We start from the raw sequence: 27779 nt of genomic DNA, 5'->3' as shown, positions 1-27779 counted from the left end.
ACAGTTCAGGGGATAACTACACTCAGGAAACACTTTATGATGGAACAAATGTTAGCTCATGCTATCTAGTACTACATTAACACAGCTTAGCTATAAGGGCTATTTCAAAGCATGTACACTGAGGTCAGTCTCAAACCTTACATCAAAGTTCAGTCATCTTCTGATCAAAGAGAGAGTTGACCAATAGCATGTATTTAAACGTGTCACTGTTACCCCATTACAAAGTTGCATTCTCCATCATGGTAGATAAGGTACATTCTAGAGTAACGTCATTCATTTAACCAATCCTGCTTTGTTCAGTGGGACATCTCTAAGCAGGAAAGGTTCCCTGTAAGTGTTTGAAAAATCAAAGCCTAATACTGTTTTTCTGGTGTGCGCTTGCAAACAGGCTTTCTCAGAATCTCTTTTCTGACAAGGTTTATGAAGGTAATCGAAGTTTTCTGTTCCTCCTCCTTTACTGGAGGCAACGTCCTATCCTAACTGTCCCACCTAATGGGTGAAGCAAAGACTAATGTTCTTCCTTAGTTTGCTGGTTCGGGATCAGCTTCTCATAACAAATTGCAACTTCTGGGGCCCTGTGCCATCAGAGGCATAGCTGTTAGCTCATCAGTAACAATGAAAGTCTTTCTGGCGTGCACCTTGCAGCCTTCGTGGCTTTTTTAAAGAACAAGCTCCATGACTTTTGACATGTTGGGTAAGAGGGGGTGGATGCAAAGGTAAACAATCAAACTGTAGGAGTTGCCAAATCAAACCCAGGGATGCCTGGCAGGGAGGTGAGTGAGGCAGAACAACTGTTCTGGGGCAACACTCAGAGCAGAGAGGTGTCTCTTACTCTGAGACTTCAGCCTATCCTGAAGTAACTGGTTTTATCCTTCTTCATCCTAACAGCCATTAGAAAATAAGTCTGCTTTGGTACAAAGCAGACTATACTCAGAGCTGTCTGTTCTTATCATGGCATTGTTTTTTTTCTCATTCTTTTGCATCATTATGGTCAAAAGAATTGTATTGAAAGCATAAAACATTGATTGTTGCTGTCAACTTTGAAAACAATTTCACAATGTTTGTCTCCTTTGCCCCCATGTTTCTCTGAGATTTCCTACATGTGAATAGTAGCTTTAACTTTTTTACTGCATTTCGGGGCTGGATTTGGCTCTGATAGGAACTGAGCAGAAGGGTCTCTTCAGCCATTTCTCATCACATAATCCCTTTTCTGTTCCCCTCCCATCCCATTCCCAGTATTTCGACCTCAGGATGACAATTAAGAATGAATGTTAAAGAACATCTTCTTACATAAAGGTATGACACACACAACTTCTGAGTAACAATCTCAGTTTTAGTACCTGACTGCCACATGAGACAAGTTAGAAATACAAAAGAACTTCCTGCTATGAAAAAAGGAGGTTAGCAGGTCTGATTTTCTGGCACAAGCATTTAAAATTCATGAGCCTGCCCCTTCCCAGAAATGAGAATCTGGATCAAAAAGAATTAAATAATAAAAGAAGTTGTTTAGGGTTATTTTTATTTCCTTCCCTATTTTTTAGACTCTGCAATAAATTCAGGTCATTTTCAAAGTTTTACCTGTCATCATGAGACATCTTTTTTTCAGGAGCTGGGGCATTATTAAAACCAGCAAGTGACGTTAATGCTTACACACACATGCGAATCATGCCAGTTAGCAACTGGGTAGGAATCTACAGCTCCTGACGGCAATAGCTTCTTCTGCTCACTCTGCAGATAAGGTCATCTGAATATTTTTAAAGAAGGTGGCTTTCTTCTTTTTCTATTCCTGCCTGATATTTTTACACTATCATCCCGAGTGCCAAATCTTTTGTGGCAAAAGCTGTTGCTGAGAGTTTATCCTGTCCTTAACTGAAGGAGTCTGTCTTTTGCATTTTTTTTAAAACAGTTTGGTTTTTTTCCCCCAAGAGTTCATTCAGGCCTCAGATAAAGGCAACAGAAGAAACAAACAAGGCACAGAATTTTAAGCAGCCTAGAAAAATCCCTTCTTTCAGTTAATTGAGTAATCTCAGTTTTGATTGTATAATACTGCAACTGCCTGTTGGAACATTCCACGAAATACAAGGAATACATAATGAAAGACGAGAAAAATAAGTTCTTTCTAGCTTTTTTTATTTAACATATAAAAGCCTGAAAATGTCAAGTTTTCCCTCTTTTCCAAGTCACTTTTAAAGAGAAATTTCTGACCTTTAATCCTACAATTACAACACGTTGTTAACTTAAGGTGGTTTAACCGCTCACGGTAAGAAGCTCTCCTCTGAATAGAAAAGAAAGCAGAAAAGACATCACTTGTTAGGCTATGAAAGGAAACACAAAGAAAAGCATTATCCTCAGAGAAGTTTTGAACTATGTATGGTTTATACTGCCCTCCTAGAACACCAGAGAAGCAACCCTAAGGCTTCTGAGCTTCTGAAACAGAAGGGCCCATAAATTTCCATCCTCATAGTTTCGTGCCCTAGGCAGAAGCTGCGAGGCCTACACTTCTCCCTTCTCAAAATCTGACAGTTCCCAAAATCCCTTTGTGAACTGACTACTACTAGGGAGTAACAGGATTGAATGCTTTCTCAGCAAACTCTTTGGAATACGCACTTTCTTCTTCCAAACCTCTGCATTCTATGTAAAGCAAAAATCTACGTGAAAGCACTTCACACAGGCCTTTTACGTCTCAAATTCTCAGCAGGAACACTGCTGTTGTAGCATCTAACCCCTATTCTCCATAGCTTGTTAATTTGCAGTGGTGTTAGCCCGTTTCTTTGCTGTACTGCCACCACATGTGGCAGATGTGGCTAGGTCCCAAAACAGTAAGAGTACTGCTTTACTGCAGGCACAGGAACGTACTACTACTCCCCAACAGCAACCTAATGCTGTGGGTCCACCCCATCATCGATCCCAATTTGCCAGTTCCCTGCCCCTGATCTTTTTGTCACTGGTTTATTGAATTGCAGACCTGTTCTCTAACCACGTACTAGATACTAGCAGGAAAAACTGACAACTTCCTTAACTTCTCTGGGTCATGGCACTATCTTGCCTGAGCAAGTCTGCCCCAGCACCATGTAATTGCTTTTCCAATCTCCAACTCTGGCTGGACCCTAACCACTTATTTGCCATGTGTGACAAAACCACTGAAAGCTGACTCTCTCCACAAGGTCCTAAAACGTCTGTGCTGGCCTGCAGAGTAAGGAAAAGCCTTGGTTATGTAAGTAACAGTACACATGGAGGACTGCATGGATCCGAGTAGCTGCCTGACAGGAAACTACACCTTCATCAGTCCTAACGGGATTACTTACTTCAAGTACATCCCTTGGAGGCGACAATTAGGAACCTGTTTCTCACTCTTCACAACTCCTGTGAACTTTAGGCCACAATCCTGCCCTCATCTTCACCGCCCTTTTTCCACGCTGGCTAGCCAGCAGTTTGGTGACTTTATGTCAGACAAAGGTGTTGAAATCCTGAAGAATAAAAATTACTCTTAGCATAACCTCTGAGGAGTACCACAGTACTACTACTCCAGGACATGAAACACAGAGCTTATTCTTATACTAATTTGCAATTTTCGTCAAGATACGACCAGGAATTCACTGTGCAGAGCCCACCACCCGCAGACCGGCACTGCCAGCCCCTCCGGACCGGCGGGCAGCGTCCCACCGCCGCGCACTCCTCAGCCCCCAGCTCCGGAGGCAGATTTCGCCCTCCCCTCCCAGCGCCTGCAGCCGACCCTGCCGCCCAGGCCCCTTCTCCGCAGAGCAGGAAGCCGGGAAAGGCCGGGGCCGGGAGCGGCGCCTCTAAAGAGCTTTGGCGGCCATTTCGCCGCGCCGCTCAGCCCTGCTCCCCTCAGCGGCGGGCGGGTACAGGGCGCCTCACGGCGGCGGGAGGGGCAGGGGAGGAGACACGGCACCGCCGCCCCCGCGGGGGGAGCCCATAGCCGCCTCTCGGTGCTCCTCTCCTCCCTCCTCCGGGGCGGGGGCAGCGCTTGCGCGGTGGGGCCGGCGGCCCCGAAAGTTTGGGGCCACGTGGGGCGCGGAGTAGGGCAGTCGTGGGGGTAGCCCATCCCGCAGACGCTCCGGGAGTCCCGCCGCGTTCGGCCGCTGCCTCCCCGCCCTCGCCATGGCCCCCGCCGAGATCCTCAGCGGGAAGATAGTCTCCGCGTACGTACCCCGGGGCCGCCCGCCCGCCGTTCCCGCCATGCGCCTGGGCGCTGCGCGGGGCGGGGGTTTCCTCGGGCGGGGAATGTCTGTGGGGAGCCGCGGGGGTTTTTACCCCGCGGGATAGCCGCGATCGGGAAGGAAACCGGTGCGGCTGGCGGGCTGGGGGGAGCCCCGGGGGACCCAGCCCTGCTGGCCGGGGGAAGGGGGCTGTGGTGGCCTTTGCCCTGGCTCTGCCGGGACGAAGCAGGTTTGAAGACACCCTAAAGCTTTTTCACTACGTTGCATTCAAAGCTCACTTCTTCCTGGCTGGAAACGGTGCGAGTTATTAAATGAAGGTAGTATTAAAGATCTTCAGAAGAACCTAAAGTGCTGTCACGGCTGCGTTGCCCCCCATAAACCCAGCCAGTGTGTCTTCTTGGTGCAGCATCAGCCCTGCAGAGCAGCTTGTGATTGTTCAGCATCTCTGCGCCGAGATAAGTGCCCAGGCAGGTGTGAAATGGCTAGCTGACTTACAGGTTTTGTGTACTTCAGCGGTGCTGTTAGGATGCTTTACGAGCAGGAGTTGGGAACCAGTGCTTTAGCTGTGGTTTCCGTGTTCGTAATGTACAGGCATTGGTCACTCCTTTCTAAAGCAAGATAAATTAATCAATGTATTGGATAATGTCAAGATGAATGTTCACAGGTGTCCTGCCAAAGGTATTTGAAAGATTTGGCAGACCCTAAAGGAAAAGGTTGTCTTGTGCTTTTCAGGTTTTACTTAGCTGGCGAGCTCTGAGTATAGGTGACCCTGCATTGTGTCTTTTAGTTTGCTTATTTTTCCTATTGCTGCTATACATACATCTCCAGTAAGAAAGCTAAATGGATTTCTCTAACCTAGGAAAATGCAGTGTTTAGCAAAGGGTAAGACTTCTGTTATGTTCTGTGCAAACAGGGTTTGGTTAGGTAGGTTTGTTGGGTACCTCCTCTCTATATAACCAGGGAATTCGGACAGAAAGTATAAATTTGAAATGGTCTAAAGTAATCTCGGAAAAGTTGTTAGACCTGATCTTAGGTATTGCTATGTACGAGACATCTACATCTAACTGACAGTGGAGCATTTCTGAAAAGTAGGCCTAATATGTCTTGAATCTGAATATCCATGTTGAAAGGCTGCTTGCGTATTTTTTACCCGGTAATTTTTGGGCCAGTACCACTTCGGTATTGCAGTCTCTCAGTCTTGTGTGCTTCATTACATCTTACGCTTTTGGCAGTCTTGGAGCCAGCACATTCTGCAATGCCTATGTGTGGTGCTAGTGGTACTTAGTGACCTGTTGCAGGTTTCCTTTTCCTTTTTCTGGCATAGAAAGTGCCCCTGAAGTGTAGTAGGTCCTTTCAAGCTACATGTTATTGCAATTTTAGAGTGACTAGAAATCTGGAAAGATGCTAGCTTGGGTACAATGAGTCTGTTTTGGAGGTGTTCTGAGCATTCACCTTAAAACTTCTAGCTTCCTTGACAGTGTGTATTGCATTAGTTACTTTCTTTAAATTTATAGATACAGTGGTGAAGTTTTTTATTTGTTTGTTTTCTGTATTATAGTAGCAGCTGTTTTCAGAGATGAGGACCTTCATGATGTGAAAATGCCTGGGAAGGGGCATAAGCTTTTAATAGGCACATACAGGAGAAAGGATTGCTTAGTTTCCAGCACATCTCTAAGGTGTTTGGCTGAAGCCTGTCTTGGCTCCAAAGGCATCAAATCTTGACCTGAAGACAACACAAAATGGAAAAATAATTGCGGCTGTACAGCTGTCCTCCTTCAGTTCCTTTATTTCTGCTGTATTTATATCCAGTGTAGCAAAACCATCGTGTGCTCCACAGGAATGGGCCTTACCTAGTTCTGCTTTTTCCTAGTGGAGTACTTGAAGGAGGCATGAGGAAATGGGCTATCCACCCTGCAGACACCTGTCCCTTTCTTCCAGACCCTCTAGAGAAGTGCTGATCCAGAGGATTCTCATTGTCCAGAGTTCACCTCCAGGCCAAGAGTCTGGCAGCAGCAGAAGCAGCAACAGGCATGTGGTTTTGCTAGGAATTTTCAGCTGAATTGCCTGTTGTAGAAGGGGAGTGTTCCTGACTTTACACCAACTGCAAAATCTTTTCAGTTACTATCTTGTAGGGGGCGTTTCTTTGTTACTTTATCATTAAATTGAGAAAAGTGTTTGTTTGTAAGTCAGTCAAATATTAACAAATGAGGTGAATCAATCAAGTAGTGTTCCAGCTATGTAATTCTGGGTTTCTGTGTGTGTCTTAAATCAAAACTCGTAAGTATTGTGAACTTTCTTCTCCTGCCACCAAGCACTCCTTCCCCAAAGAGAGGTGAAAAAAATACCTAATTCAGAGTCATGCCAGTTATTTAAACAAAAATCAGGTAGATAGTGGCATTCTTATTTTTGTGAAACATGTAAAGAGAATAAATACTTTGAGAGAGAGAGAGAGAGCTTCCTTGTCTCTATAAATAAGGAAAACTTGATAAGGAGGTAAAGCTAGTTCACACCTAGAAAGTCTTGGAAGGCTCAGAAGAGGTACAAAATAGACATTTTCAGTGGCTTTGAATATTACCTGTGAGGATAGTAAATGTGGTTATGTTGTGCATGGGAAGGAGAACATACAGGGCAGCAGACATTGTTGTGTGTGTAGGATTTTGGTGTTTAAGTTAATGCTTCTGTGGCTAAGGCTGCTTATTTCAGTAGAAACCTGGACACTCTGTGAAAGATACTAGATGTTGGATATGCATCAATCTGAGCTGGCTAGTTATCTCTGAGTGGCTTTCCTCTACTTCTCTGAATGGCTGTTTAGTAATTCAGCCTTAGATTTTGCTGCAAGTTAAATTTGCCTCATTGTCAAATGAGTTGCAAAAGATGTGTTATTGTGTAACAACACAGTAAACAAATTACTAATAAGAGGCAGAGAAACAGTGCTTTAAGTATGCAGAATATGGAGGGTTGGAGGGAAGCAAAATACAGTATTCTCAACCTTTTTTTTTTTTTTTTTTGTTACTAGTATTCCTTTAAAATAAAGATACTCTGTTTCTGTGTCTGAAATGGATACTAAGAGCAAAACATTGTAGTGGCTCTTCTTTACAGCTTATGTCTGCTGCAGTGGGCGGTGTGTTCAGTCGTTACCATCTGAAGTAGCCCAGGTTTGGAAACCCCTGACTTGGCCTGAATTGGCTGATAGCACCAGGAGTGGACCAACATTCCTGGTGTGGATGAGTGGCTGATGAGTTGTGGTGGCAGGGAAGACTTAACACCACTCCCAGCCCCTAGGGATGGGCCAGGTAGTGCTTTGAGTTTAAAGTACTGTTAAAGTACTGGATATAGCGATGATCAGGCTCAGCTTATAACTGGAGGTAACAATGCAGTAAATCAACTATTCAGCTTTTTCAGGCTGGGCCTCAGAAGTTTTCTGGAGTTCCTGTTGAAACTCCAGCTAAATCTAGTCTGAACTGAAAAAACTCCAGCTAAATCTAGTCTGAACTGAAAAAATTCCCCGATCTGTGAGATCTCATTTAACAGATCCTACCCAGAATATTTCAGGCATGCACTGAAGGGTACCACACTGCAGATGTGCTAAGTTAAAGTGAACTGTGTGGTCCAGTACTGCTCAGTGCCACTGAGCAGCCCCAAATGTGAGCAAGAACCCCTTGTGTTAGGTGCTGTACAGACACAGAATTAAAAAAATGGGACCCTGCTCCAAAGAGGTTATAAGCTAGGAGAAGACATTGTCTGGTGGACAACAGGGCCACAGTGCTGTCATCTGTGCACATCAGTACCAGGTTACATGGAAAGGGGGAGTCCTAAGAGAAAGAACATGTAAGGGACTGCCATGTCCCCTTTGTGGAAGGAAGAAAACCTTAATATTACTCTTTGTGAAGACAAACTATTGTAAATATGGCCTAGAGTATTGTCTGAAGTGCTTGCAGCCCCATAAACCTGGTTTGAGTCCTTATCTATTTCTGTTATGTTGTCCTCCGATTAAATCACCTGATAGTTGGCGGTTGTATGTGGTAGCCATTTTGGCATGCGGACCTGATTGGTGTGATTGACGCAGCAAGGGAAGCTGGTCATGCCAGTTCATGGTATTGTAACTCATGTTTGAGGCAAACTCTTCTGTGTAAGTTTTAAAGACAGCTTTATGTGAAACTTAAACTCTGTTGTTCTGCTGGTCACATTTGAGGAGTTCCTCAAATGCTGTCTGTCCCATCTCCTATGGATGATTGCTTCTTCAGCTCAGCCATTTTGTGGCCCTCATTGGACTAGGGTTCTGGACATGACAAAAAAGCCTATAAAAAAGCAAAAGCATCTTCATGTATTTGTCTGGTCTGAAGAGTGCTCAGAGGAGTATTTGAGCTGACACAAGCAAAAGAGTGGTTAAAAAATGTGGGAGTGTGGAAGTCGTAGAAAGAAGCAGGCAGTTCCCCTATGAGATAATGACAGTGTGCCAGGATCATGCAGTGGTGGGGCAGGAGACTTGTGAACAGATTCCAGCGCTGTTCTCTAAACAGTGTCTTCTCTTAACTGGAGCCATCTGTTGAATTACTAGCAGTGTTCAGATAGACTTTCCCAAGGCAATTCCCATCCTGGTGCCACTCCATTGGGACAGCCAATTTGTGACTCTCCCGCCCCCCCAGGAGAGGCTCCTTTTTGTCTCTTCTTTGGGGTGCCAGTAGGATGTTCTGTGGCACGCTTGCTTGCAGCCTCTTCACAGTATTTGAAGATAAAGCAGTTGTCCTGCTAGCTAGGACATGGTGCCATGGAGGTTTGCAATGTGGAGAGACAAGCTTCCCCTTCTCCAGTTTCATTTCTTTTCTTCTCGTGGGGACAACAGAAAGTGAGCAGTGGCAGTGCTGCAGGCGCTAAGGAGGAATGGCTACAGGGACAACAGCCCTGAGCAAGATAGTGCAGGACCTGGGGAGGACCATCAGCCTTATACAGTCATTTCTGGAGGGCTGCAGCAAGAGCACTTCTGATGCACGTTTCTGAAACTTTTGGGAAATCTGTGATCGAGGCAGTAAGGCCAAACCCTCCTCTTTGGGGGCAGCCCTCTTCTAGACCATCTTTGTCTCTGAAGGAGGTATTTGCCAGGTCATATGTTTGGCAATATTCACATAGACCCAGGGCCCTATTACCCAGAGAAGGGACAGAAACGCAGCCTGGGGTCATCTTCAGTGTGGTGATGTGTATGCTTGCACCACAGCCACCCGAGCCATTGTGTGTACATAATCCCATAGGTGTAGTGGTGGGGTCTGCCTGAGGAGGCGCTAGCATGGGAGCTGTGCATCTCTCCATTTACAGCAGAGCTGGAGGAGTGTGGTTTGTCCTTTGTTGTTCTGGGAAATTCACTTAATAAATTTAAATTCAGCTCACTGTTGCAGCCTAGAGAAAGAAAGGCTAACAGGTTTTTTTACTCTTTGGAGCTGGCTTTTGTACTGTGTGCTTAGAGCCATGTACTGTCCTTAACCTGTGTGGACCCTGGACCCTTGTTTGCAGTGTGAGTTTGTTTGTGGAAGAGTGTGTGAGCACAAGAGGGGTCTTAGTGTCAGAGTGAAGGCTTTTGGAGGAATAGCCATGTACAATTGCAAATTTGTTTGAAGACTTAAAAGTGTTTTCATACAGCTAATAAAAAATGTTGTTGATTTATCAACATCAACTTTTATCTTTGTGAAGACCTGAAGTCCACAGTAGAATTCTACAAACTGTATCACTAAATAGCTGCTGGCTTGCAAAGTTTATTTAGTAATGTATTTGTAAGTCTGCAGAGTAAAAACAAGGATTTTTAATTTTTTTTCCTTAATTTTCTCTCAAACCTTTGCACCTGTGGCTTTTCTGGTAACTAGAGAGCAGTGGTAGTTAACACTAGGTGGCTGTCTAACAAGTGATTTCTTGAATTAAGGTTCCTAAAGCAAATCAGCTGTGACAGCACCACTTCATGTGCTTGTGCGTGTTACCTTTCTTCTGTAGCTGAAGGGAAAGTGAACTAGTGCTTAATTGCAGAAAATGACAGCAATATAATACATGAACAGTCATGGCTGCTGGGGGTGAAAGCACACCACAGCCCTGCTTCACAGAGGACAGAGGGAAACTAGACCCTTGGGTGGGCCTGGTTCTCCTTCACTGAGAAGACTGGATTAAAAGTAAAACCCAGATCTGAGACCCTTTCGAGTTGACTGTCCCTTATGAGGGCTTTACTGTGTCATAAATTCTGGTATGTTTCACATTTGTTTGCATTTCTTTTTGTTTGCAGGCCACAAACCAGTGCTGTGCCTTTCTTACTGGCACACTGGAGGCTGTTCTCAGAAATAGCTCCCTCAAAGAGCTGGCCTGCAGCACCTGCTCAAAGGCCACGCACAGTGGGTTTCTGATGCTCCTTGAGATCACTGCATTGTTCTTTCAGGCTGCTCGTGAGCTCAGGCCCTGTTGCATCTGCAGCTGTAGATTTGGTGCCTTCCCTAGGGGCTTACAGCTGGAGTGTAAGGAGAGGCAGTTGGTGCTTTGCCACCCAGCAGTTGAACTTTTGTCACTTCAGCATGAAGAATTGCTAGGACAAGGCTTGTTATGACACTGTTTTCTGAACTCATCAGCCAGTCTTAGCATCAAGTCTTTTACAGAGGTGATAGCTAAAGAAAGCCTAGGAACTTCTATTTCTTAAGTAAGGTTGAAAACAACCTCTTTTACCATAGCTTGTTAAGAGACTTTGAACAGCTTGGCCAGATGCAAACACCTATAAATACTCTGAACCCACTTCTCAGGTGCAGTGGAGTTCTGATTGCGTGATTTGGGATGCAGCAGGAGAGATGCATGATTTGGGACAGAGCAGGAGGCTGAGTCCCTTGAGATAGGACTTAGAACAGCCTCAGGGCTGCTTCTGGCTGGGCCAGCTGCAACTGTCCCCTGGGATCAGTGCTGCTGGGTTGCAGCAGAGCCATGTGCTGCTCCCATTTCCCTTTCTTCTTGCCTCTGGCATTTCTGATTCGGAGCTCACAGTTGCAGGGTAGAGTTGGCTTCACTGGTATCTGTCATCCTAGAATTTCCCTTTATGGCAGGAATCACAGCCTCCCAGCTGGCATCAGCTACTTACTCTGTCCCCGTACCCTTGATGTTCGTGTTTTTAATGAACTGGCACCAACAGCACATCCTCCAGTCTGGGAATTCTGGTTCCACTTGGGAAGTAGCAGACTTTGTGATACTGATTTGAGGGTAGGTGAGCACAAGGGCACCATCTGTGTTTTAAACAGTAGGGTGTTTGGAGCAGTGTAGATTTGCTAAGCGTGATGGTAGCACCTTCTCATCTGTTTGAGAATAGTGGGTGGGACACGGGCTGGAGATCACATGGAGGAGGACAGACCTGTCAAGCCTCTAGCGTCCTCTGAGGTTTGCTTACTCACTCAGATGCAAAAGCCAGGTATCTCCTACATTTGCACTGAAGTGCCACAGCCTCCTTCCAGCTCCCTGAGCCCATGAGATGGGCACGACTGGTCAGTTCTTTTCTCTGAATCCCGACTGCCTCTGGTGAGGAGACAGACCAGTGGTGTTGGGGCTGCACCCAGGCTTTTGGCAGAATTTCAAATTCGAAAGAGCAGTTGGGCCTGGCACCAGGACCTCTTCCCCACCACCTTCCCTGGTGAAGGATCATGCACATGAGGCTAGACAGTGATTGAGAAATTAGAGGAGTGCAAGGCTGGGGAGGGTGGTGACTGGCTTTTGAGCTGTCTGTGGCTAATTTATCAGTGATAGATACTAGTTATCTCTAAAACATGGCATAGTAAACTGGGTATGAGTTGACATCTGAGCTAGATTAACTAATCAGTGAATCCTCTCATGCTTCCATTTCAAAGTTTTGTTTTAATTATTGTATCCTTAAACTTGTCTTCACTGAAGAGTCGACCTGAGCTGTCTACCAGGGTTTAGCTAATTTTCCTCATTGCTTCACCTCTGTCCACCTCCCTTTCTCCTTCCTGCTCCCATGGAAAAATCTTTGCCTTGTTTGGAAGCCCTCAGGCTGGGGGCATTTTCCCACATGAGTGTTGGCAAGCGCAGAAGCAGACTGGGGGCAGGAAGGTGGGTGTAGGACTGCAGCCTACTCCGCCTAGGTTAGGCCAAGCAGACAGAAAATAGAAACACATAGTGTTGACCAACTGTAGAAGAGGTGGATCTTTGGGTACCTCCTGTTTGTTTAGCTATTTTCCAGAGTTTTACCACTGTAGGTTCATCATCCTTTACCAGGACAGCATGTGTGACAGTGTTGACTGGTGCCTGTGGAAGACAGGTAGATTTGATATGGCATATGTGGAAAGAGGATTTGCTTTTGAGTAGGGAGTTTGAAATCCCAGGAGTTTCCATGCCAAATTTTGTACTTTTTTTTTACCCTTGTATCTTTTGAGACCATGAAGAGGAGGGTAAATAAGCACAATGTGGACTTTAAAAAAAAAAAAAATAAAAAAAAAATTAAATAAGTTTGAATGAAAATTCCAAAGTGTCTTAATGATTTATGGACATCAATCTTATTTGGAGATTGCTGGGACTTGTGTACTCAGGGCATAAGTAAGTGTTTGCCAGTCTGCCCATCTGTCATCTTTTCAACTCCTGACTTATCACTGTATGAGAATTCAGTCTCTTGGTTAACTTCTACCTTGTTTGTTTTTTTTTTTTATCCCCTCTTCAGACAAGTGAGAGAGAGACTAAAGAAGCAAGTTGTTGAGATGAAAGAGAAATTTCCAGGCTTCAGACCAGGACTCGCAATTTTGCAGGTATTGTTTTCTTTAATGACAGCTACAGAAAATCTATGTTGCTTTGCAATGGTAAGTGCACAGCTGATGAGCTTCATCAAAGCTGCCTTGCAATGGTGATGTTTTATAAGGAATAGAAGAGCAGAGTTCCCTGTGGGATGGTAACACAGTTCTGTGATGTCTTTTCCCCAAGTACCGGGGCCCAGAAACATTTTGGGGGTTTTCGGTTGTTTCTTTTCTTCTTTCACCAGACCCTTGCAGTTCTCTGTTTGAGCATTATGTTTGTGAAATGGTGAAAGTAGGCTTCTGGCCTATTAAGAGGAAGCAGTGCTTGTAGACTCTATTCCAAGTCTCTGCATTTGTGTGAGTCCCAAAGCCTGTCAGCTTTTGAGATGTGTTTGTACCAGAAATCTTTGAAATGGGGTGTTTATTAAGGGATTTCATCTGCTGTTACATCAGAACATGGAGAGAGGCGGGGGGCAGGGGGGGAACCCAACCAAAAACACCTTTGGCCAAGAAGACTTTGAGTGCAGGGGATGAACAAAATCCCATTGCTGAATTTGATGTCTGTCAGAAGTGTGAGTAAGTGCTAGAGTCTACACAAAAACACTTGCGGAGGAAAAAAGCACTCATCAGTACAGGGTTTTAGCCTGTGTTTGGCAAAATTAAGGTGATTTTTTTTTTTTTCCTTGCAGCTATAAAAAATGCAAACTCTTTGTGCTTAGATCAGGTGACTAGCAGTAGCAAGTGTCATGTAACAGGAAGGAACTGTGTGTCCACAAAGGACTGATGGAATGCAAGTGGCTGCTTAGAGAAGTGGCTTCTGTCCTTATTCAATATTTTGGGTCCCTGAAGTGTTCTTGTTGCCTGTCTCTGGATTCCATTGCTAAGACCACTATAGTACACAAAGACCATGCTCCTCTTCAATGCCAGGAACAAATTTGTTTGTGGTTTGTTTGTTTTTTTTTTTTTTTCTGGTTTTCTTTTCTATTGGCTTTAAGAAGATCCTCTCTACAGAAGACTCGTCTTCAGGTGTTTAGAAGGGAGGAGGAAGGTCTTTTATTTAAAATTTACTAAGGATGCTTTGATGGAAGTTGCCGAACTGCTGGCCATGTAACCTGTCTTAAAAATTGCTGTCTTGTAGTGTTATTGGAATTTTTTCTCGGTTGGCCTGTGTTCTCTTCAATCCTGGGTTGTCTCAGAGTCCTTTACAACCTGTTTGCTTTTTGGCTCTTTGACACTTTTGTAAGCTACCAAACAGTCTGGACTTGGAGTTCATCTCCTAATGCTGATATTCTCAGCTGCCTATTTTTCAGTTAAGTCAGGATGATTAGCTGTTTCTGATATGTAGCACTCCACACAATATGTGCTCTTTTCTTGGGAGGTATCTGGTGTCCTCTGAGCTCAAACAATAAGTCAGTTAATCTTTATTTTTTGTCCTGTAGTCAGGAATGTCCTCTTTTGCACAATATACGTGGTTTGTTTGCTGACATCTCCTGATGACCGCTCTCTTCCTTCTTTTCTGCTCTGTATGAGGCATACCTTTTCCTAAATCCAGCAGATTTTAAAGGGGAGACAGCCCCTTTGTCTAACCCTAAGGAAGAAGAACCAGTGTATGCTGGGTGATCAGGTAATGCAGTCACCCCTGCAGCTTGTAATCTGTGTGAGAACCAGGTATAGCTACCAGGGAACGGGGTTTCAAGAATTTGCTTACCAGCTTTTCTTTATTTGCCCCTCATTTTCTTATGATTACAAGGAGCATTACCTTTAACAAAACATACTGGATGTTGCAAGCAGTCTTCTGAAATGCAGTTGTGCTGTAATCACCCGATACTGCCAAAAACTACAGGCATTTGTTCCACTTGCTGCTTTCTCTTTGTGCATCACTTTGTTCTTGTTCTGTTGGTTTTTCTTTGGCAGGAAAATTCTCAAGGTACAAAACAGCAGTGGAAGAAATCTCTCCATCAAGGCACATGTATGTGCATAAAATTAAGATTCCTGGGTATCAAAGCCCAACTTTTCTGAAAGCCTTAATCAGATAATTGGATGTTATCAGCACCTGCTGATCATGTTAATTAGCTAGCGATTTAACTTTCTCAGATGAGATGGCAGGCAGTATTTTCTGCTGTGGAGAACAATGTGTTTCTAAGGTTTTTCAACAGGTGTAAATAGTGTTTATGCAGGAGATCAGACAACTTGTCTTTAGCTGCCTCTTACTTGAAAGAACACTTTCCTGCTAGCTCCAGCTACTTATAGCCTCTATCAATGTGTTTTACAGTTATTCAAGAATACCTCTGTCTCCTTGGTGTAGCTCAAAGGAAGCCAAGGGTTAAGCCCATCTCAGCCTGTGAACGGGTCTCTATTCTGCAACGTGACTCAACTGTCTTTTCATCCTTAGGTTGGAAATAGGGATGATTCGAACCTCTACATTAATATGAAGCTGAAGGCTGCTGCTGAGGTAATGCCCAAACTCTTAGTATTTCTTTTTACCCTCCTATAGTAGGTCAAATCTGAATATGAAAAAAAAAGATGCAAATCAAATAGTTTTATCTAAGCCTTGCCTGTATTGGAGAAACCAGTGTTGGCCTGAATTCTTTGTTATAAGGAAGGTAACCTGACACGTAGCGAAGTGGGGTAACAACAGTGTGGGTTGGTGCCACTTTTTGTGTGATCATCTCCTAGATTACACGTGTCTGAAGTGCTGATGCTCTGTCTTTCCTGACCTGTGGCCATGTGCTTACCTTCCCTGAATGCCTTGTACCTGCAGTTGCCTTGCATCTCTCACCAAGTGGTACATTACACGCTACAGCAGGGCTGGGAATGTAGATGAGTCCCTGTTTCCCTAGGTGATAGCTGGCATCTTCTCTGCTGGCATTTCAAGGCAGTATGCTGTCAAGCCAAGATCTTGTTGTTCATGTCAAAAGGTGAATAGGACAGTTAAAGTACGGACCAATCTAAGTAGGCAAAGCGCTAATCTTTTTTCTTGTCTTCTGTTGATGATATTTCCAAATAATAAGACTGTAGCCACAGGAACAGGAGATAGACCTGGGAAATGTGACAGAATGTAGCTGTGACTGGGCTGGACTGAGAATAGCCAGATCAATCTCTGATGTCAATTCAGAAATCAGATAATTTGTTGGTATTCTCATTTGCAGATTGGGATCAGTGCCAATCACATAAAACTGCCAAACACAGCAACAGAAGCTGATGTAAGTAATATAGCCAATAATGAAAAATACATAATTTTGGTCTTGAGCTCAAGAGATGAACTTATATTTGCCCTCTCATTTTATAAAAGAAGACTGCTTGCCCATAGATATTAACTCATGAAAAAAGAAATGGAACCTGCTGAGATTTTATTTTTAAAAGAAAACTAAAGCATTACAAAGTAAAATTTAGAGACTTTAACAGGTATTTTTCTAAAAATAAAAAATGTGAGTCATTTATACTCTTGGGTAGAAAAACTAAACATATTGTATGTGTCTTTTAATCCAGACAGGATTGTGCTTTTTCCTTTGCATCAGTCATATTTCAGTTTATCAGCCATTAGGTTTTTGATCTTTACTTCTTGTAGGTCCTCAAGTGCATTGCCTCTTTGAATGGAGACCCTGCTGTTCATGGCTTTATAGTGCAGCTGCCACTTGACTCTGATAAACCCATCAGTACAGAAAAAATAACCAATGCTGTTGCACCTGAGAAGGATGTAGATGGGTAAACTGCTTCACCCCTGGAGAGCATGACAGCTACTCCAGAAAGAAACCTCTTTTTTTTTTTTTTTCTTTTCTTTTCTTTTGAATGGTGATCATGAGGCTGGGAATCTTACTTGGCCTTTATTCTTTCAAAATACAGCTTAAGTAGCATCAATGCTGGGAAACTCTCTAGAGGGGACCTTGGAGACTGCTTTATTCCCTGTACGCCAAAAGGATGCATGGAACTTATCAGGCAGACAGGTAAGGATGTTTCCATCCATTATTCATGAATGCGGTAGTCTTCAATAAGAGGAGAAATTGTGCACCTCGCAAGGCTATGCTTCGCATTGAAACTTTTGTTAAGATGCCACATTTCATCTCTGCCTTTTCAGATAGGAAAAGAGCTAGTTTTAAAGTGGTCCGTCCTTCCTCCCTTCCAATTCCCTAGCACACACAACCCAGAAGAAAAATAATATCTTGAAGTAGCAGAGCCAAACTTAAACTGACCAAAAGACTCCAGAGCTGTTTGAGTTAGTTTGTACTAGAATGCACAATGACCTATTTTTACTTTCTCCTAACTTTCTGTGGTGCAGGCATCCAGGTTGCAGGGAAAAGAGCTGTAGTGGTTGGTCGCAGTAAGATCGTTGGTGCTCCCATGCATGACCTGCTGCTGTGGAATCACGCAACAGTAACCACTTGCCATTCAAAGACCTCAACGCTGGCTGAGGAGGTAATGACAGGATGGATGCGTGAGGCTGTAATTATCTGCTGCAAGCCAGTGCTGCTGCTGCATATTGCTACTCAGTGTATTGCTACCCTAAGTCATTGGGTCTGGGTTGTCTTTCATCTGAAACGGTTTCCCAGTCCTGTTCATTGGATGGTTGTGTAAATACTTCTGCTGGAATAGGATCCTGATTATTTTTGGCCCTTAATTAGAGGCTTTTAATTATAACAATAAAATTATTATTTTTGTTTTCTTTGGGCAAGTGCTGAGAATTTAATCATCCCTTCCTAATCTCCAAGTAGTGGCCTGCAAGACAGCATATGTTTTTGTTTTTTCCCGAAAAGGCCAGGTGGTCTTTTGCTTTAATGGCTGTGAAATGCTAGACCAAATGTTTTCTCCAGGGTTTTTTTTTCCAGTCTATTTTCTATGGCTGGGAGTTGGTACCATTTTCCTCTTTAGCAGTGAGAGTGACAGAAATAGTGTGTTGCTGTGCTGCCACCTACTTGGATTTCGTAGAGCAATCAACACTACCAGGCTCTGTAGGCAAGTATTAAAGCTGAAAAGAGGGTAGGTGTATTTGAATATAACTCACAAGGAAGATCAGAAACACTGCAGTGCTTCACGCCATTAAGTTGCTGTTCAATAAGACTGTCATTAGGTTGATTAACAGTTGAAGTGCTAATTCTTAACGAAATCTTAAAAATAGTTAATCGCCCTTGAAGATTAAAAGAAAAAATTCCAAGGGATAGCAGCTTCCTAAGCAAACATGAATGAAGCAGTGCAAGAACTGACAACGAGCTTCAGTCAGAGTCTCTAGCACCAGCTTTGTGACCAGATCTGTGAAATTTACTGAGTACTGTCTGAAGGAATATTAGTGCTGAATTACAATCAGCTTTCCCTGGAGTTGCATGTTACACAGTCCTGGACTTAAAAACCACAAGGCAATGCTGCCACAAGCGCTGCTTAGAGTTCTGTGCAGGGGTTGTTTCTGGCTGCTGTCTGATGAGTGCTGAGTATATTCGTAGCATTGAAAAGAACAGCTGAATATGCAGGGATATTTGAAGGGAGTGAGATAAGAATATGCAGAAGGCTTTAATTTTATCTAAAAGTAGTCTGTGTGATCCACTTGGGAATCATGGAGGAGTTCAAAGGAGGTTGTGAAGTGTTGACTAGCAATAGTTCAGGGTAGGAGTGTGAAAATAGGCCATAATTTCTGGCTGCAGGAATTTGTGCTTGCCAAGGAACTGCTAGCTACCTTTAATTGTTGACGATGCCCTTCCACCCCTCCAATGGCAATGAGTGAGCACACAGTTTTACTGCAACTGAAGCTGATCTAAGTTGCTGCTGAAGCAGCCCTGCATTTTTCCACTGCCGGTGTGATACAGAGTTGTTTATTTGGTTTTTTTTCATAGGTTGGTAAAGCTGATATCCTGGTGGTTGCAGCTGGTAAAGCTGAAATGGTAAAAGGTGAATGGATCAAACCTGGTGCAATTGTAATAGACTGTGGAATTAACCATGTGCCAGGTGCGTGGGTAAGGTATAAAGAGTGGGGATGTGTTTATTTGTATATAAATGCAGTTACTAAGTAAGTACATGGATACTGTTTCCTTGGTGTTTCTAGTCAATGCAGACTTATTTCTCTTTTAAGCCTGTCTTAGGTAATGATAGCAACCTCTGAAGATGCCAGAATACAAAAAGGTTGGTTTGAAGTACTGCCCTAAAGCAGATCAGTGGCAGTTCTGTTTCTGTCTTCAATGAGGCTGATGATCAGTAGAGGAAAGAGGAGGCCTAGGAAATACTACAGCAGAATATCCATGTAATTTGCTGCAACTACATAGTGAAGTCTTGCTGCTGTTGTCACTTGTGAGTGTGCAGCTTTGCTGTCATTACTTTGCAGTTAGATCTGATTAAGCTGTTCTGTTTGAAATACATAAATGGCAAGCAGTCTCTTAAAGTAGCTGTGGATTTGTTGAATCACAACATTAACTTCTTAGGCTTGAATGGCTGTTGCCTTGAGACAAAGCAGCTTCTGCAAGAGTATTGGTGACAGTGGCTCTGGCATAGAATAAAGTGCTTGAACATAATGGATTTTAGGGTAGGGTTTCACTTAGCTACTGCTTCCTTACAAAGGAGGAACAGACAGTCTGGCAATTTCTGGTTTCATCTTATTTTAAATCCAAATTACAGATATTGAATGATATGGAAAATTAGTCACCATCCAACTATCTCTGTGCTACACCCACAAGGCTTTTAAAAGGTAGTTTTCATAATTAATCAGTCGTTTTGTTGCCATTATTTAATGGAATGTAAAGAAATTTCTGTTCAGCAGTCTTGTTCCTCAAAGATGACACTGGGTTGCATTTAAAAACATTAGTCCTCTGTCTAATTAAAATTAAAAAGTCATCTGCTGTTGCTGTTTGTTGCTTGATGTATTTGTGCCAAGTTACCCAAACTGAGGCAATTTGCCAAAACCCACAGGGTCGCTGCTGATTTGCATGAAGCAGAATGGCTTGGAGTCTCCCCCACTAACATGTTGCAAATAAAACTACCATTGTGTTTCTGACATATGATGGTATGACCTTTTTTCAGGCTTGATGTGAACTGCATCTCTGAGGGGACATCCCTGTTTCTTTGCAATTAGTCTGCCTTGGGCAGTGCACTGGGATCTGAGCTTCTTGTACACCCAGACTAGCCAGCATTGCATGGCAATATACTTAATGGCGTTGTGAGACTCAGTAATCGGGGCTTGATAGAGTACCGTGGAAATCGTCAGACTTCAAAATGATGGATGCCACAGACTTCTGTGGTTTTCTGAAGCTGTTGAGTTTTCCTGCCTCTTTCTTCCCTTCTGATTGGTTGCGAAAAAGCTTTCAGATGAATCTTTTGGGAAATCAGTGCCAGAATTGTGGGAATTGCAATGCTACAGAAAGAACAGCAGCTAGTTTGCCAGCTTCTCTAGCTACATCACTGTACAGATAGAATATTGCTGCTAGCTGTGATGGTGCTTTGAACGTGGCAGGGGGAGAAATATCATAGTTGCCATACATCTTACCATAGCTGTTAGTGTAGCCAGCTAGGTGCCCCCTAGGTGTACATGTGAGTTGCAGGTGGAGGACGTGGCAATCTCTGGATATGCCTATACTTTGCAACTCGGGGTGTCCTGTACAGGCAAATCCCAATACGATTTGACATACCAGGGCATTAACTTCATGCAGGCTTGCCAAGTTGGAGTTAAAAAAAGTTATAGCCATGTAGCACCATGCAAACGCAGCTGTTGTGCTTTCGAATGGAGGGTGGCCTGTATACTCCCAAGGCTGCCAGTTTGGAGGCTAGAATGGGCAGTTTAGGCACATCTGGCTTTGCGTTCATGTTTACTACAGCTGAACAGAATTTCTTCCAGGTCTCCAGGTAGAGAGAGAGGAAGAGAGGATCTCCTGAAACCTCTATTAGAGCAGACAAGTGTGTCTTATTCCCTTTCCAAACTGGATTGTATTTGTCTTTCTCTCCCCACTGCTGCAGTTGGAGGGCTACTCCAGCAAAAATTCTAAATGCTTTATTCCAGGCCTGTAGAAATTGCTCTGCTACAGGAAGGGAGAGCAGTGCAGGTAGAGGATATTCCCAGAGATGGCATAGTCTCTGGAGTGTCCCTTTCTGAGTCCTGGTGGAGGAAGCAACCCTGTTCAAAGTCCTTCTCTGCTATGGGATTTTGCAGCCCTAGCCAACAGGGAACCTTGAACAGTGGGATATGAGAGCAGCAAAGGAGGATCAGCCTCTGAGGATCTCGGTGCCATGCTCTTCAAACACCAGAGGAGCTAGAAAGATATAGAAAGCCTTGACTTGGCACTCTGTTTATATCTTCATGTACTGGGAATCAAGCTGGCATCACAGGCCTATAAGATCAGATTTTGTTGGATCCCTCATGAAACACCTTTCCTAGTGGTGTCCAGAAAAAGCAGTAGACTGCAAGCAGCTGGTCTCATGTTTTATAGATGAGGGTCATGTATGGTCTTGTGTGTTTGCAGTCATATATCTACCAGAAACGTGTTACAGTTGCATGTACATTGGCACAAGTTTGCTTGGAAGTCATGTGGATATTCCCAGCCCTTGTCTGGCGGAAGTAGGACTGTGAATTAGCTCCGATCCAGAAGCTGCACTCAGGCTCTCTCTCATGCAGCTGTCTCTGGAGATAGATGGAGATCATCATACCTGTTCATTCCATATGTGTAGCATGTCCTTAATTTCTTTGATCTCAAAGTCCTTGGATGCTCGCTCTCATGCGTTCCAGCTGGCTAGAGAACCTACTGGACCAAAGAAGACACAGGCACTGGGAATGGTTATAGTGTCACTGATACTCTCTGTAACTAGTTTGGTTTTTTTAAGAGTGGGATGATGAATATTGAGAAGGTGAAATTATGGGGAGAGCCGGAAAGCGTTGTACGTGAGCTTTCCTTCAAAAGAATATTTTAAAGGTAATTGAATAGCTCCTAAGTTGTGCTCTGCAGTGCTTGGCGTGAGGTGCGGGATGCAGAGGCAGGGACTGGAGGTTTGTTTGGCTTGTGCTCATCACTGCGTCTGTGTAACATGTTTGTGTGTGGAGTGCCTAATTCATCGCTTGTTTTCTTCATTCTTGGGCCTGGAGTCTTCCTGGCCGGGGTGGCTGGTAAGCCTGCTTGGTATCCTTGGAAGAAAATATGATTATGTTATTTGCCTTTTGCAACCTTAATTAAACTGATCTCTAGACTGGAAGGACAGATTGGTCTGCAGTTCAGGCAGCAAAGCTGACAGTGGCTGCTGTGATGTTGTTCAAGCTTTGAGCTTTAGGGAGAAGAAGTGTTGCTTAAAACACAAACACAGCAAAACATCCAAGCTGCTAATTGTCAGTAACAATGCAGCTGAAAATTAGTGTTGGCAGGAGCTGCTTTTGCTCCCTCTTTAGTTTTAACATAATCAGCTGTTTCGGAGTTTGGTTTCTCTTCCTCTCCTCCCCCTCACCAAATGTATGTTAAAGTTATTGATTGTGTTCTGATCAAACATACACTTACTGTATCCAATATAATATTTCAATGTAACAACGTTAAAATCTATCTTCAGGTTTTTCACACTGCTTAAGTTCCCTAGAGTCCTCATATCTGAAATGAGGATCTGCCACTCTAGGAGAAACTTAAATTTTCTTTTTTTGATATGCTGTGTCTATAATCAGCGAGTTCCTTAGATGATTGTGCTAGTTTTACTAATGCATTTTGTCTTTTTCTCTCCTTATGTGTGAGCTTAAAGGTCACCACTGGAAAAAAGTGCTATATCTGTTTCTGAATTGTCAGGTCATGTAGTGCAGCAGGATATAGCAATTTCTTTTGCCAGGGAGAAAGGAGATTATTCTACTGGAGCTCTCTTAAGCCACCTATGAGGTTTGTTTTGACAAGACTCTGATCTCTGTGAACTGCAGTATTTACAGGTCCATCATTAGAACGGCAACGAGTAATTGAAAAGCTCAGCACTTTCTGTCTTCATTTTCTGTAAATGCAGGTGATTTTATTCAATAGTAAGGCCTAGATGTCCTCCAAAATGGAACAGAGCAAATGTAAACCTGGGTTTTTGGAACAAGTCAGCCATGTTTCTTCTCTCGCTTCTACTAGACCATTGATATATATCTCCTTCAAATTGGAAACTGTACTAATCCTTCAGAGCAATACAGCAGGAGCTGTGAGAGGATGTTTCAGGTGACATCTCTATTGTATGTCCCATTTGTGTTTTATTATTGCACAGATGTAAGACTTGGTCTGTGTTTTGGTCCCCCTGCATTTGTTTTGGAGTCATCTTCAGACTGCCCTGTGGGCCACGTGCCATGAGAAAATACTTGCATGCTCAAGGAAAGGGGGAATCTATCTGGCTGAGGATAAATGGCACTTAATGGGAAGATATGTTGCATGAGCTGTTGACGCTCTGAGTGAAACATGATGATAACAGCTTCATCTTGTGATGTTGTTTTTAACTTTTTATCTTCCTTTACAGCTTCCTGGGTACTCAGCTTCTGTTTTGTTTACTCCAACAGAGGAAAAGACTTCAATTTAGTCAGTGCTGCCTCCTCTGTTTTGGTGAAATGTGATGTGTAACTTACTTTTTCCTTAAATCCCCAGACAGCACAAAGGCCAGTGGAAAAAGAGTTGTAGGAGATGTGGCGTACAGTACAGCAAAGGAAAAAGCTTCCTACATCACCCCAGTTCCTGGTGGCGTTGGGCCTATGACTGTGGCCATGTTAATGCAGGTATGTGGGCAGACTGTGAGACTGGTGGTCATCTCCTCTACGTTTGCCTTTGGGGTATGTTGCTGCTGACCATCATCACGCTACCAAGGCTGGTGCTTCCTTCTTGCTCTTACAGAGGTTTAGTTGGATTTCCAACTTCTAGCCCAAACAGTTTGGATTCAGTTAACTGAGGAAGAAGGTGGACCTTAAGGAAATGTTAGGACAGAGGTTTTTTGGTTGGGTTGGGGGGGGGGGGGGGGGGGCGGGTTTGAGTGTGGTCCCTCAAAACAGTGAGAAATGGGCTTGTCTTACAATGGCTGTAATTCTAAAACTATCTGTAGGGTGATTGGATAAAAAGGAGTGTAACAGTATAAGCCAGCTCCCTTTGTTTCCTGCTTTGCTTAATAAACCCCACTGACACAGAACACCCCAAAAGATCCAGCACACTGGAAGATAGATAGGTAGATGGATAGATAGATATGGTGGGGTTTTTTTCTTTTTAAGAAAACTATGAGCAGAGTATCATTTTGGATTGTTAGCAAATGCTTTAATCAAAGCACTTTGTGTTAATCCCAAACTGAGACAGGTGGGAGGGGAAAACCTTTCTGAGTCTCTTTGTTAACCAGCATGGTTCATACAGTGGTGGTTGCTATAATGCATTCTCGTGCTTATTTTAGAGCACAGTGGAGAGTGCGCAGCGTTTTCTGGAGAAGTTCCAGCCTGGAAAATGGAACATCCAATATAACCAGCTTACCCTAAAGGTGCCTGTTCCAAGGTAATGCTTTCAGATGAAGCCACTGGCAGTATTCATGCAGTATAGCATTCACTTCTGTTCCCAAGCTTTGTGTAATATGGGGCATACATGTATGTAGACTGTAGCTGGCATTGAAGTTTGGAGAGAAGTAGAGAGAAAGCACTGTGAGGCCTTCCTAAGGGAGCAGAGCTAACCTGCAGTGGTGCTGTGACATATGTTGAAGTGTAAGCTTGGGTCATCCTGATAGTACTAAGGCATAAACATGGACTTCCACAGACTCTTTAGGACAACTAGATAGTTGTTGATTCAGCAAATAGCGAGACACTTGTATTTTGGAAAATTTTCAATCTGACACGGCAAAAACCTAGCATCTTGAAGTAGGAGTTGTTGGTGTCAAGTCCCCAAGGAGCAGTTGAAAATATACAAAATACCATAAGGGAGCATAACACGCTGCCTACAAAAAGGCATTCTTGGGGTAGGAGGAGTCGGGGGGGGGGGGGGGGGGGGGTGTGTGCTGGTTTTTTTGTTTGGTGGTTTTTTTTTTTTTTTAAAAAAAAAGGCAACTCTGAGGATGTGTCTATTCTAATGTAGCCAATATCAGTGGGATTGATTCATTTAACTAGGAGGGGTTAAATCTTCCCTTTTAAAATATAGATTAGATGTTTGTAGTTTATGCCATCCGGAAGCAGGGAATTTGTGAGATGTCTTTGACTTATAAATTGACCTTGCGCTCTTTCTTTAAGTGATATTGAAATATCGCAGTCTTGCATACTCAAGCCCATTGATCAAGTTGCAAAAGAAGTTGGCCTGCTCCCTGATGAAGTGGAGCTCTACGGCCAAACTAAAGCCAAAGTTCATCTGTCAGCTCTGAAACGGCTGAAGAACCAGCCAGATGGCAAATACATTGTTGTTACTGGGTAGGTACTTCCTTAACTGAGGCATCACTTACATGATGTCAAGGTGAATAGAAATTTTATTAGCATGGCTTGTTGTTGTATTGTCTTTTGGTAAGGTGACTGTATGGAGTGTTCTGGGTTTTAGTAAATCACCCTGTGAAAATCTAGTGGTTTGGGAAATAGATTTATCTCTTGTGGCAAATAGTGGGAATGTAGTTTAACATTTCTGTCCTTGAGATGAATTATTTTGGTCCGCAGGTCAGGGTTATGAAGGGCAGACTGGATCGTAGTCAAAGTTCTCCTAGTCTAGTAGCCTGCCTTCAACAGTAACTAGCAAGTTGTTTCAGAGGACAGTCTTCGACAGTTATGTGATAATTTGCTAATATCATTCTAGTTTCGAACTGATGAAGATTAGCTGAAGTATGAGCCAATCCAGAATTTGAATTTGCGTTAACTGCAATCACTGGGTGACTGTTTTATCCCTGTAAGTGTTTCGAGTCTCACCCACTGCAAGGGTTTAATTGTGTCTGTTCTGCTTTTTCACTGCAGGATAACTCCTACTCCCCTGGGAGAGGGGAAAAGCACCACTACTGTTGGTCTTGTTCAAGCCTTAGGAGCACACCTTCACCAGAATGTCTTTGCTTGTGTTCGGCAGCCTTCTCAGGGGCCAACCTTTGGTATAAAAGGTATGAGCTGTTCTGTTGCTTGCAGTTGGACTAAACGGGGAAAGATGTCATTCAGAGATTTTATTCTGCTACATTGTAGTTTTACATAATTCTCAGTTACAATTGCATTTCTTAAAAGAAAAGAAAAACCTTGGGTAAGTTCTTCAGTGTTGTCTTCAAGTGCTGTGCTGGGATTTAAACTATGCTGCTTGACAGTAGCTGCCTTCTTAAAGCCATTAAGCAAGCACATGTAATACCACTCTGGGCTAGAGAGACCTTTATTTGCATTATTTGACTATTGTCTCTCTGTAGGTGGAGCTGCAGGTGGTGGCTATTGTCAAGTTATCCCCATGGAAGAGGTAATTCTTTATACAAAGCCTCATTGCACATATAACTCAGACCTTGAAGAGATACTACAGTCAGATAACTTACAAAATCTTTTTTGTTTATGGCCCAGCATAGCACTACCAAGAACTGGATGCTTCATTTCAGCAAAGCTTTTTTTTTTGTTTAAAAAAAAACCACAAAACAAACATCTTTGGTTGTTTCAGAAGGGTGCCTGCATGGTCAGGGAAATTCATAGAACTGGGAATTCCCAGTTCCTCTGTTCCCTTCCCTTCTTTGCCCTGAATTGCTGTATACCTTTGAGCAAAGTACATCCTGTGCCTCTTTTTCCCAGCACTGAAATGAAGAAGATAATGACTTAATACGTTTTGGAAGCATATTAAGTAGTTCTGTCAGCAGCGGTGGTCACCGACTCTTTCTGTGAGCTATTTTGGTGTACTTGTGTTTTAGATTACTAACATGAAATGGGAAAAGGGAAGTTGGGAATCGGTAATGCCAAGACCTCAGCCTGTGGGGGACTGGCACTGCAGCATATTTCTGATGTGACTTGGCAACAAGTAAAATCCTGTGTCTGGGGGCAGGGAATTGAAAGGCACGTGTAGCACGTGCTCTCATGCTTCTTTCAACTCTCAAAGTAATTGCCTGTAGAATTCTACCTTTGTCTTGTGCACTATAGATTGACACAGGGCAATTTTAGAAAGAAAAGCAGAAATGATCAAAAGGGCTGTTCATTCCAATTGATGCAGCAAGTCCATAAAAGATAAAAATGTTAAGGAGGCAGAATGTTGATTTTAGTCAGGTGCCAAGGACATGTGTGAATGATAGATGTGATAGGAAGAATAATCTCCTCCTCTTTGGGAGTGTTAATAAGACGAGCCAAAATACTTGACTGTGTGCAGCAGCGGGAAACAGCCCCACTCTTGGAACCAAACTGGCTGAAAGGACTTTCTTTAAGTATGACCTACGTGGTATGAATACACATACTTTTGTGGGGGTGTTTTAATCAGTGCATGTCTCATAAAATTGAAGTATCTGGAGTCACTAGTTACAGTAATGACCTTGATACATCATTTGATATTTCTGCATGCAACTTTTATCCTACAAAAAGATTAGCAAGTGAAAAACTTTAGAGTTCATACTGCAGAACCAAGGTAGTAATAATTGCTTCTTGTTGCATGTATGTAGAATGAGGCAACAATTAGCATTTACTAATTCGGATTTATAATCAGTGTGTGACTAGCTGCATTCTGCTTTTAGCTATCTAGTTTTTAAGACCACAGTAGCAAGGCTTCAGCAAAATGGTATTGTAAGGTCTTCTGTCATATCACCTCTTCTAATGTCCCCTTTTCATCTTCCTCCTTTGCTGCTCTGCTACAGAGGAAAAGGATTGTTTTAACCACACCTTTTATTCCCCTGTCATAATGCAGGTTTGTCACTTAAGCTGTATGTCCCAAGCCATTTGTCAGTATAGGTACAGTGCAGCCAGATGACTCATGTAGACAAATCCCCTCAAACTATCTTTTAATGAGATAGAACCAAGAAA

General features: G+C 43.3%; 1 protein-coding gene across 1 annotated transcript in view; it reads left to right on the top strand.

Moving 5' to 3' along the window:
• Positions 1-4004: 4004 nt before the first annotated feature.
• The window catches only part of MTHFD1 (methylenetetrahydrofolate dehydrogenase, cyclohydrolase and formyltetrahydrofolate synthetase 1), a 43832-nt gene continuing 20057 nt past the window's right edge, over positions 4005-27779 (top strand). The window contains exons 1-13 of the mRNA XM_076345615.1: positions 4005-4163; positions 12859-12943; positions 15321-15380; positions 16078-16131; positions 16497-16633; positions 16772-16872; positions 17205-17341; positions 18748-18859; positions 23470-23597; positions 24254-24351; positions 25074-25247; positions 25776-25912; positions 26204-26250. Of these exons, the coding sequence (XP_076201730.1) occupies positions 4123-4163; positions 12859-12943; positions 15321-15380; positions 16078-16131; positions 16497-16633; positions 16772-16872; positions 17205-17341; positions 18748-18859; positions 23470-23597; positions 24254-24351; positions 25074-25247; positions 25776-25912; positions 26204-26250 (1311 nt within the window). The 5' untranslated portion in view covers positions 4005-4122. The remainder of the gene's footprint in view (positions 4164-12858; positions 12944-15320; positions 15381-16077; positions 16132-16496; positions 16634-16771; positions 16873-17204; positions 17342-18747; positions 18860-23469; positions 23598-24253; positions 24352-25073; positions 25248-25775; positions 25913-26203; positions 26251-27779) is intronic.

This window comes from Aptenodytes patagonicus, chromosome 7 (assembly GCF_965638725.1).
Source record: "Aptenodytes patagonicus chromosome 7, bAptPat1.pri.cur, whole genome shotgun sequence".
Lineage (NCBI taxonomy): Eukaryota > Metazoa > Chordata > Aves > Sphenisciformes > Spheniscidae > Aptenodytes > Aptenodytes patagonicus.
This window is presented reverse-complemented; position numbering and strand designations above follow the sequence as displayed.